The sequence below is a fragment of the Hemiscyllium ocellatum genome, chromosome 7, assembly GCF_020745735.1.
Source record: "Hemiscyllium ocellatum isolate sHemOce1 chromosome 7, sHemOce1.pat.X.cur, whole genome shotgun sequence".
Taxonomy (NCBI): Eukaryota; Metazoa; Chordata; class Chondrichthyes; order Orectolobiformes; family Hemiscylliidae; genus Hemiscyllium; species Hemiscyllium ocellatum.
The window spans coordinates 99,783,342-99,795,414 of NC_083407.1; the positions used below are offsets into that span (position 1 = coordinate 99,783,342).

The 12,073-nt window shown below is 41.3% G+C and overlaps 1 protein-coding gene across 1 annotated transcript in view; it reads right to left on the minus strand.

Annotated features, from left to right (window-relative positions):
* Positions 1 to 7,871: 7,871 nt before the first annotated feature.
* LOC132817241 (disco-interacting protein 2 homolog A-like) overlaps positions 7,872 to 12,073 on the minus strand; it is a 269,644-nt gene continuing 265,442 nt past the window's right edge. The window contains exons 37-38 of the mRNA XM_060827592.1: positions 10,944 to 11,067; positions 7,872 to 9,426 (exon numbers count right to left, since the gene is read on the minus strand). Of these exons, the coding sequence (XP_060683575.1) occupies positions 9,174 to 9,426; positions 10,944 to 11,067 (377 nt within the window). The 3' untranslated portion in view covers positions 7,872 to 9,173. The remainder of the gene's footprint in view (positions 9,427 to 10,943; positions 11,068 to 12,073) is intronic.

Here is a 12,073-nt window from a genome sequence, read left to right on the forward strand (position 1 = left end):
GTGTGCAGAGAAGATTTACCAGGGTGTTGCCTGGTATGGAGGGAAGTTCTTATGAGGAAAGGTTGAGGGACTGTAGGCTGTTTTCATTAGAGAGAAGGTTAAGAGGTGACTTAATAGACATTTAAGATGATCAGAGGATTAGATAGGGTGGACAATGAGTGTCTTTTTCCTCAGATGGTGATAGCTAGCACAAAAGGACATAGCTTTAAATTGATGGGCAATAGATATAGGACAGATGTCAGAAGTAGCTTCTTTACTCAGAGTAGTAAGGGCATGGAGCGTACAGTCCTGCAACAGTACTAGACTCACCAACTTTAAGGGCATTTAAATGGTCAGTGGATAAACATATGGATGAAAATGGAATAGTGTAGGTTAGATAGGTTTCAGATTGTTGCACAGACCTGTGCAACATCGAGGGCCGAAGGGCCTGTACTGCGCTGTAATGTCTTATGTCCTCAAGCATTAATTGAGGCTCAGTGGAACAGTACAACAGGGCAGTATGGAATATTGGTATGGGAACAAGGAAACAATTAAAATGGCAGGGTCCCCCTTCCATCATGATTCTCAATAAAATAAAGCACGTTAGAACACTAACGCAGACAAGTGTTGATTTGCCACATGACACAAGCCTATTTACACCCTCAAAATCAGTAGCCTCCTCGCAATTCACAATATTTGAATTGTTTTGTGCTATTTGAAAATTTTGAAATTGTGTCCTGCATTCACAAATTGGGACCTGATGAGGTAAAGCCTAGAACTTTGTGGAAGCTAGGGAAATGATTGCTAAGTCTCTTGCTGAGACATTTGTATTAGTGGTAGCTATGGGTGAGGGGCCTGAAGTCTGGAGGTTGGCTAATGTAGTGCCATTATTTAAGAAAGATAGTAAGGAAAAGCTAGAACTACAGACCGGTGAGCCTGACATTGATGGTGAGTAAGTTGTTGGAGATGATTGAGGGACAGGATTTATTTGTATTTGGAAAGGCAAGGATTGATTAGGGATAGTCAGCATGGCTTTGTGCGAGGGAAGTCATGTCTCACTAACTTGATTGAGATTTTTGAAGAGATGACAAAGAAGATTAATGAAAGCAGAATAGTGGACATTGTCAACATGAACTTCAACAAGGTTTTCAACAAGGTTTCATGGATAGACTGGTTAGCAAGGTTAGATTACATGGAATACAGGGATAACTCTTCAATAGGATACAAAATTGGCTTAAGGTAGGAGACAGGTGGTGGTGGTGGAGGGTTGCTTTTCAGGCCAGTGTTGTGCTATAAAGATCATTGCTGGGTCCACTGCTTTTCGTCATTTATATGAATGATTTGGATGTGAACATAAGAGGTATGGTTAGTAAGTTTGCAGATGACACCAAAATTGGAGGTGTAGTGGACAACAAAGGTCACTTCAGAGTAAAGTGGGATCTTGACCAGATGAGCTGAGGAGTGGCAGATGGGGTTTAATTTAGATAAATGTGAGGTGCTGCATTTTGGTATGGCAAATCAGGGGAGGACTTATACACTTAACGGTAGGCCCTTGGAGAGTGCTGCTGAACAAAGAGACCTTGAAGTGCAAGTTCATAGTTCCTTGAAAGTGGAGTCGCAGGTAGATAGGATAGTGAAGGTGGCGTTTGGTATGCTTTCCTTTATTGGTCAGAGTATTGAGTATCGGGATTGGGAGGTCATGTTGCAGCTGTACAGGACATTGGTTAGGTCATGTTCAGAATACTGCATTCAATTCTGGTCTCCCTGCTATAGGAAAGATGTTGTGAAATTTGAAAGGATTGAGAAAAGATTTGCAACAATGTTGCCAGAATTGGAGGGTTTGAACTACAGGGAGAGTCTGAATTGGATTGGGATTGTTTTCCCTGGAGTGTCAGAGGCTGCAGGGCGACTTTATATACATGTATAAGATCATGAGGGGCATTGATAAGGTGAATAACCAACGTCTTCCCTGAGTGAAGGGGAGTCCAAAACTAGGAGCATAGAGGAAACGAAGGTGAGAGGGGAAAGGTTTCAAAGGGAGCTAAGGAGCATCTTTTTCACAGAGGGTGGTGTGTGCATGGAATGAGCTGCCAGAGGAAGTGGTGGAGACTGGCACACTTACAACATTTAAAAGACATCTGAATGGTTACATACATAAGAGGAGTTTTGAGAGATATGGGCCAAATGCTGGCAAATGGGACTAGATTAATTTAGGATATCTGGTTGGCTTAGATGAGTTGGACTGACAGGTCTGTTTCCTTGTAGTATATCTCAATGGCTCTCAGTCATTTATATACAAGAAAAGCAATGGTTTATGTAGCAAGCGTTGGGGCACCCCACTATATATCATCATCGTCGACCATTCACCAGTACTTAATCTCTGATCTTTCAGCAAATTTCATAATCATGCCATTACTTATTCCACAGGCTTAAAATTCACTGGCAAGCCTATTGTATGGCACTTTTAATCAAACCCTATTTGGAACTCCATGTGCAGCCCAACAATCCCATTACCCTCATGACTGTCTGCTATGGAAGAATTTCAGATATGGAGTCTTGGGGATTATTTGGTTACTTTTGCTGGAACTAAATGTGATATAGGAGAGACATACCAGCACCAAGTACATTGAAAAGTAAGTGCCTGGAAATTGGTTTTGGATTGGTTTAAGTATGATTTATTAGAGACTTAAAGATCAAATGGAACATTGACTTCTAGAAAGGTTGTAAGCAAACCAGATGCTTGTCACTTCCTTCTGACTTGGTAAAGAAATAACACTCAAAGATTCTGCAAAATTAAAGAAAACTACTTATTCTTTTTTGCCTGGACCCAACACATTCTGTGCCTTTATTTTCCACACTCAGTATCGCAAAGAGAAACTGCTAGTCTCATCTAAATACAGAATGCACTGGGACACCAGAGGGAGAGATCCAGGTGAAAGTGCAGTATGGGAAATGAAAGAAAGGGTTTGTGGAAGGTGTGGGTCAGGTGGAAGAGAAAAAGGGGAGATGGAGTAAAAGAGAAAGAGTGAAAGAAGAGAAAAAGAATGAAAAAAAAGAGAATTCCTGCCCAAAGAGGTGGACAAGGAGGCACAGGTGACATGATTAGATTAGATGATTAGATTTACAGTGTGGAAACAGGCCCTTCGGCCCAACAAGTCCACACCGACCCGCCGAAGCGCAACCCACCCATACCCCTACATTTACCCCTTACCTAACATCATCACATTGTGCCAAAGTTTCATTCAGGTGGGGACATAAAGTCCTTTGCTGACTACAATTGTTCACCAGGCGAGGGAGGGGTGGTCAGGGTAGTGAATGCATGGAAAGAGGAAGGATGGAATTAGAATGAGGGAATTCTCTACCACAGACAGCTGTGGATGCTTAATCTTTGCTTATGATAGATTTTGGATTACTAGTGGCGAACAGGGTTATGAGGATAGAGTGGGAAAAATGTATTAAGTGTTCAATCAACCATGTTTATATTGGATGGCAGGGCAGGTTCAACAGGCTGAAAGACCAACTTCTGTTACTATGTTCCGTTAGTTGGAATCAGTGCAGGGTAAGGTGGAGGCAGTCACTGAGCAAGAAATGTGGCTGTGACAGCGAGTTTTGCTTAATCCTTCATCAAACACAAGATAGGTCTTCTTTGAGCATTTCCCCTCTGCAGCTTCCTAAATTAGAGTCACCATAGTCCTGCACTGCCCACTCCTACAAACAGGAGTGCCTTGGCAGATCCATTGCCTGAATCTGCTCTGGCACCAACGAACTTATTTCCTAGCATTTTGATTACATGTTCTTCCCCCCATTGTTCAGTTTCTTCCCAATTTGAGCGGTTTTTGAAGCTTTATTGCAGTTCTCAGCGTCTCCAGTTTTCTGGTCCAAGCTGCCACCTCTTCATGTGGATATTAAATCCCTCCTATACGTTCATCCCCCAAAAGGATGGTCTGAAGATTCTTTGCTTCTTCCTTGAAAGGAAGCCTGAACAGACCCATCCACTGCCACCACCCTCCACCTAGCTGAGCTCACTCACTCTTTGAGCAATTTCTCCCTTAATGTCTCTCACATGCTCCAAATCAAAGGGGAGGCTATCTGTAGCGCCTCCTTGTGGGATATGTGGAACATTGCTTGTTTTAGTCCTACTCAGGATCCCACCCACAACTCTTACTCCAATAACATCAAATGTATCAGTACAACTTCCTAATCTGGTCTAGAATTGGCCTTTTACCCATAACCATTTACACTCTTACTGATTAAAAATCTGTCTCTCTGGGCTTCAAATATACCCAACACTCAATAGCCCTGTACAGTAACATGTACATAAACTCACTCCCCTCTTGGAGAAAGAAATCCTCATCTCAATCTTAAATGGTTGAATTCTTCCTCCGAGATTATGCTCTCTGGTCCTACACACTCACTGGGGGAAACCACCTACCTGCATTGCCCTGCAAAGCCTCCTGAAAACCTTGTATTTCTCAGTAAGGCCACCTTTTATTCTTCTGAACTCCAAAGAGTACAAATCTAACAAACTCAATCTCTTCTGATAAGACAGTCTAAGCCCACCATATTCAGAGTCAAGCTAGTGAACCTTCTCTGGGCTGCCTCCAATGTGCATATAACTTTCCATAGATGAGGGACTAAAACCATTCAGTTTTCCAGGTATGGTCTGACTAACGACTTGTATAGTTTTATAAAGGCCTCACTATTTTTATATTTCAATTAGTATGAAATAATGTCCAGTCAACCTACCTTTCCCATTTCCTGCTGAATTTGGATGCTTCTGTGTGATTTACACACAAGGGCGCCTCAAATGCCTGTGCTATAACTTTCTGCAGTCTTACCCCGTTTAAATAACGTTCAGGTCTTCCATTCTTCCTGCCGAAGTGTATAACCTCTATTTCTTCTACATCATGGTTCCCAGATTTCTGACATTGTGTGAGATGTTTTTGCCCTTTCACTTACCCTGTCAGTATCCCTTTGTAGACGGTGTATAATCCTCAAAAAAGTTATCATCCCACCTATTTTTTGTCATCTGCAAACATTCACTTGTCATCCAAGATATCCACATTGTGAATAATTGATGTCCCAATAATTGTGATCCCTTTGACATTGCAGTATTTCCAGATTTTTATACTGAAAATACTCCCTTTTTCCCCATTCAACTCTGTCTGATCAGTAACCTGCAGTCAAGAAATAACATCTGCAGTTCAGCCTGTGTACCTCTGGTTGCTCACTTCCACCACACAACTGATGTGACAAGTGCTCCATGTCACCTGGGCTGGCTTTTGTTGAGATCATTGAATGTTTGTACGATGACTAACTGTTCAATACTCAACTCTGTACAAATGGTTTCACCGTGTTGTTGAAATGACATTTGGTTTTATGCAGTTTCACCTCAATTGTTCCACACACCTTTTCCTACTTATGGTTTAAAGTAGCTTCTTTGTGACTGAAATAGTTTGTATGCAGCATGACATCAGTCTTTGTATCACCTTACCTTCTATGCCTTCAATAGGGTATGTTGCTTCCCCACTGAAGGAATTCCATGTATATATCGGTGTGGGAAAATATGGATAAAATTATCTACTTTGGTAGCAAAAATCAGAAAGGCAGTTTATTATCAGAATGGTGACAGATTGGGAAAAGTGGAGGCATAAAAATACCTGGGTCTCCTTGTACACCAATTGCTGAAAGCATGCATGGAGATGCAGCAGGCAGTGAGGGCAACAAATGGTACATTGTCCTTCATAGCTTTTTAAAAATTCATTCACAGAATGAGGACATCACTGGCCAGGCAGCCTTATTATCCATCCCCAAATGCCTCGAGGGCAGTTAAGAGTAAACCATATTGCTCTGGGTCTGGAGTCACAAATAGAGCAGACCAGGTAAGGATGGCAGTTTCCTTCCCTAAAGGACATTAGCGAACCAGATGGGTTTTTCCAACAATCAATTCATGATAGTCATTAGACTCTTAATTCCAGATTATTACTAAATTCAAATGTCACCAACTGCCATGGTGGGATTTGAACCTGGGTTCCCAGAACATTATCTGGGTCTCTCAGTTAACAGTCCAGCAATAATATCATGAGGCAATCACTTCCCCTTAATAGTGGGATGTTTTGACTACAAAAGCAGGGATGTCTTGTTGGAACTGCACAGGGGCTTGGTGAGACCACACCTGGAGTGTTGTGTGCAGTTTTGGTCTTAGAGAAAAAATGTTCTGGCTATGGAGGGATTGCAATGAAGGCTCAGCAGACTGATTTCCAGGATGGCCGGACTGATAGACTAAAAAAGACTGCATCAGTTCAGACTCTATTCATTGGAGTTAAGAAGAATTTGGGGGGGTCTCTCTTCAACAATCAATAAAATTCTCACAAACTATACATGGTGAATACAGGAAGGTTGTTTCCATGACAACAGAGTCTAGAACCAGGGACAACAGTCTAAGGATATGGGGTAGGCCATTTAGGATGGAAATAAGGAGAAATTTTCTCACTCAGACAATATAGTGAGCCTATGGAATTCTCTGCTACAGAAAGCGGTTGAAGCCAAAACATTGAATGTTTTCAAGGAGTTAGATATAGTTCTTGGGGCTAAAGGGATAAAAAGGGCATGGGGAGAAAGCAGAAAACTGAGTTGGGTGATCAGCCATGAATGAATGGTTGATTCCTTCTCCAATTTATGTTTCTGTGCGGAGGTTGAAGTGCTTCCTGAAACATGCTCCTCCCCCTCCTGCTGCATCCCCAAAGGCAGCGAGACCCGATTACCGAAAACTACAATACCGCTGTACTAAAGGCAGCTGCAAATTATGGAACATGAGTAAAATAATTTTCTCAAGTCAGAATTCAGTTTTCACAGTCAAAACAGAGTAAGGATATCCTAAAGATGACCAGCAGTATTCCCAAAAAGCACTGTTTTTGGAGCTTGTATCTGTTAGCAAGTTGGGCAACTTGACCAGAGGATCTCTACATCAGAAAGAAGATTCCAAAGAACCCTGATATAAACATGTGAATGAGCACAGAGTCTTAGAATTATACATCACTGACGCACACCTTGAGTCCAACATTTCCGTGCCAATTATGCCAGTCTGATCCAGTCCCATTTGCCAGCATTAAGCCAATATTACTCTAAACCCTTCCTATTCATATACCCATCCACCTGCCTTTTAAATATTGTAATTGTATTCACCTCCATCACTTCCTCTGGCAGTTTATCCCATACATGCAGCACCCTCTTGATGAAAAGTTACCCCTGTGGTCCTTTTTAAATCTTCCCCTCTCACGTTAAACCTATGCCCCCCAGTTTTGGACTCCCTATCCTATGAAAAAGATGTTGGCTATTTTCCGTATCTTTACCTCTCAGGATTTTATAAATCTCTATAACGTCATCCCTCAGCCTCCAACATCGCAGGGAAAGCCACTCCAGCTATTCAGCTTCTCCCTATAGCTCAAACTCTCCAACCCCAACAACATCCTTCCATCATTTGTCCTAGACATTTAAAGAACAACCTGATTTGAATGGCAGATGACACACCTTCTGCTCGTAATGCTCAAAACATGCATGGGGACATATAGAATTGTTAGGTTGTGGAAAAGTTTGGCATTGTGATGTTTTGCTAACCTGAAATAAGTTCCAACATCATATGGTTTGAAAGGAGAAAGGAATTTTCTGAATTCATTGCAAACATCACCACATGCTGAAATACTATCTTTTCTTTCACTGCTAAAGATTCACTGACTAATTAAAAGAAAGGTACATGAGGTGTGATAGAATTGCAGTTGCAGAAAAGTAATGTGAGGGTACGAGAGATCCTCTTCTGCAGGATTAGCAGACCAGATGATTGCCAACTGAGTGGCTGATCCACTTGGAAATAAATCATTTTAGCAAAATCTACAAACGTCTTCAATAACTTTATTTATTTGTGTAATCACCAAGTTGTCTCATGTCTCAAGGCCCAGAATGCAAATAAAGCCAGCCAGATATGCAAGAGCATGTCAGCAACATGGTGCAAACTGTAGCAACTGGCAAAAATTCGAGCTTCATCATCAAACAGAAAGGTTTGCATTTCACATCAATTCAATCTCTGTGCAACTTTATAGTTAAAGCCACTCTAGAGAACTCTCTAAAAATCTTTTGTTCTGAGATCAATGATCAACTTGTGGCATTTCCAGGCCTGGCATTATTACATAAAATGGAAGGAAACATGTTAATGATGGGAATGCTGCCATAGGATTCCATTGGTGCAATGGCAATACTTTATAAAAAGTATCACAATATTCTAATCATTAAAATGATAGGATACTAGTTTTATTTACTTTTCCTAGAGATATAATGATGCTTTTTGTGCAGGTAAGATGGTCTGATTTTGAGTTCTGTTGCTGAGGCCTGATTATCATGGTTAGCAGCGATCACAATAGTGACACAAGCTGGAAAGACTTTCACCAGCTTTTACAGGTCACAATGCAATAACGGGATGGAAATTCCCAAAAGTTCCCCTCAAGTCAATGATGCAACTGTCACAAGACAACCTAGCACTTGACAAAATCTTTGTCCATGACCATTTTCCAATGCTTCTTAATGATGTAAACAGTGGATTAGCATGAAGATGAGCACAACTTTAAAGAGAATGGCCCCCTCAATCTGGCTCTGGGATATGCAAATGTCCCCATTCATTCAATCATATCCACTGATTTACAGAATAAATAGGCTTTAAAAAGATTTTCAAATCCAAAGCCACATCAAGAAAGTGTGGCAACAGGAACAGTGAAGACGAGCAGGGATTTAATAAAAATAATAACTGATTCGTCTCCCAGTCTTGCAAGAAGTCTGATGAAATATGATGGAGTTATGCTCCTGCTGCTGCTGTGCAGTCTCTTCGATGTGCTGTGATACCGTGATATTTCTAGAATACTACTTCACATTTAATATGGCACCAGGAGTGGTGTGGCAGGCACGCCTATCATCTTTCGATATGACAAGCATTGGAGCTATGCAGAACACATCACCACGAGAAGTAGTTGACAACAGGTCATACTAGATATATGGTCTCAACAGACACAGCACCATCTCCCAGCACGTTCTGGCTTTCTTTGTTCTCATTTTTAGTGCAGCATATAAGATCAATGTGGACATTCAGGGCACTGACAAACACTGTCACTGAGGCAGCAGTAGCAGTAAGTAGTCTCAGAGCACAAAACTCACATATTATAGGCCACGTAAATAGGATCAAGCTGATCAGCTAGGAAACCATCCCGAAGGTGCATTCGCTGCTTTTCACCACGTGAGTTGATGGGAATCACCCCAGGGTCCACCACAACTACCACTCCCACAATCAGATAATGTTCTTCTAAAACAACATTAGTAACCAAGGCAACCAAGTCCAGTGCTTCCTGTTCAGATCCATCCAATTCCACCACTACAACAAGCAGGTTGGTCCATGTGAAGACAGCACTGTGGAAAAATAAAAACATTCATGAGAGAAAAAAAAGTAGCATAATGCTTGAGGGATTTTTTTAAAGAAAAAGTCCACAGATAGAAAATGAATTATTTTACAGCACTTTAAGAATCCATCATGAACACGGACACAAAAATATTGTCTAGGTTAGTCACTTCTGACCAAGTTCTCCTTCACTCAAATTCCATTTATTACCTGCCTCCCACTGCTCAGAAACTTGGCTCCTAATAATTTAACTCCATCTCTAACTTAAAATAACCCGAAGTATTGAATGTTATCCACCATCCGTATATCTTTGCTTAATGTTTTTAATAACTCATGTTTTTCTGGACACCTTTACTCCCATAATTATGCTGCTATGGTGGGCTATGTTGGAGATACATACCACTAACATTCTGACTGCATTCAAAGCCTTCAAATCAAACAATTCCTTACAGTTGACCCCACGTCTCTTTCCTTTCACTTGTGGCCTGTGTTCCAGTTTCAATTTTATTCTGTTGCAGTTTTGGATTCTGAACAGAAATTAGTTTCTTCCTGGCCCAAATTCTATTATGAACACCACCATCACTGTCACTTTCTGCTGAGAATGCATTCTTGATCAGGCTGTCTTTAATCACTGCCAGGCTAGCTCCTTTGACCTCAGTCATTAGGTGGGATGTCTCATTCTACACTTGACTGTCTGATTCATCCTGTTCCAGGTTCTGGTCCAATTGACTTTGAGTGACTTGTGTTTTGCTTTTGCAGTTCATGAACTAAATTGCTCTCTCACCTTTCAGAAGTCGTGCATTACCCTTCACAGCACTAGATTATCCAAGCCTCTAAAACCCAGATGCAACCTCACCATCTCAAAACTCTTCAAATTAGCTACCAAAGGGGATTTAGATTTTGGATCACTTGCTTTCAGCTTTCAATTTAAATCCCACTACTCCTTCGTATATGGCTCCAGGGATTGGCTGCTGCAAGGTAACACACTGCAACAGCAACTCCAGGATTAATATTCCATGACCGGCTCAGAGTCAAACCACCACTCCTCCTCAGCCTTCTGACTTACAGCTTACAGTTAACCAGCTCGACATGGACAACAAATCTGTGTACTGGTTTGTGCATATTTGATAGTCTATAAGTTGACACAATGTCTCAGATAGTATGACTCTGTCTCACAATCTTTTTCTAGTCTTCTGCTTAGGACCCAACATTTCTTGCGGTGCGTGACAATTTTCCATAAAATATGTGGCGTCCATTTTGGTGGCTCTCATGTCCCATGTCCAACCCTTTTGATGTCCCATTTTCCACTAATTATCCTCCTCCATTTTTCACCCATTCATGCCATATTTTATTTCCTTCTTGAATACTTGTCCAACTCATTCAGTATTAGAATAGAATATCCTTTATTGTCACTACCACTATCAATTTGACAGTTCAGCGTAATGAAGAATTTATCAAAAATCATGGGTGAGCAGATTAAGCATTAAAGCAGATATCAATTAATCATGTTAATTATTTTATGCCTTACCATTCAGCAATACTCTTGTGTGATCTAAGCACGGAGGTCTCAATATCAGTTGGGTGATAACGCATTCCTCTCAATTCAAGGGTCTCATCCAAGGATCCAACCACATAAAGGGCATCATGACGTTCTGCAACACACGAGATAAATGCCACTCGTTTAAATAAGTCACTTCTAGTTAGCACAGGGAAAGAGATAAAAGCATCTTTTCTGTCGACCTGAAATCCTCATCAGCCCTGAATTCCTCACATGTACTTTTTTGAGGACTTGAGTCCTGAAGGATGGTAGAAAAACTGGTGTATTTTAAATTCTGTGGAGATTTCATCATGAAAGATAATGAAAAGACACATGGAAAATATTTCCTAAAAACCTACATGGTTTCAGAGAGTTGTTGGACATGAGACCTGGAAGTCACTTGACTGGTCTGTATGACCACTTTGCCTGAACAGGGTTTTGCAGACAGTCAAGGTTTTGATTTACAGCTGAGGGAAACTTGTTGAAGAACTGACCTCTTAGCTTACAAATTCTGTTTCCAAAGCACCTTTATTGTGACTCCAGTGTGAAACCTGATTGTCTTCACAGTCAGAGAGACGTAAAGCATGGAGAAAGACCCTTTGGTCCTACTCGTCCATGCTGAGCAGATATCCTAAATAAATCTGGTCCCATTTTCCAGCATTTGGTCCACACCCCTCCAAACCCTTCCTATTCACATAACCATCCAGATGTCTTTCAAATGTTGTAATTGTACCAGCCTCCACTATCTCCTCTGGCAGCTCATTCCATTACACAAACCACCCTCTGCACAAAAAAGTAGCCCTTTGGGTCACTTTTACATCTTTCCTTGTTCAGTTAAACTATGCCCTATAGTTCTGGACTCCTTCTCCAACCCCCACCCCCCCCCACCACCTGATCAAGATCCTGTTGAACTCTGAGGTAACCTTCATCACTGTCCATTACACCTTCAATTTTGGTGTCATCTGCAAACTTACTACCATACCTTCACATCCAAATCATTTATATAAATGATGAAAAGCAGTAGACCCAGCACCGAACCTTGTGCCACACCACTAGTCACATGCCTCCAGTCTGAAAAACAACCCTTCACCATCATCCTCTGTCTTCTACTTTTGAGCCAG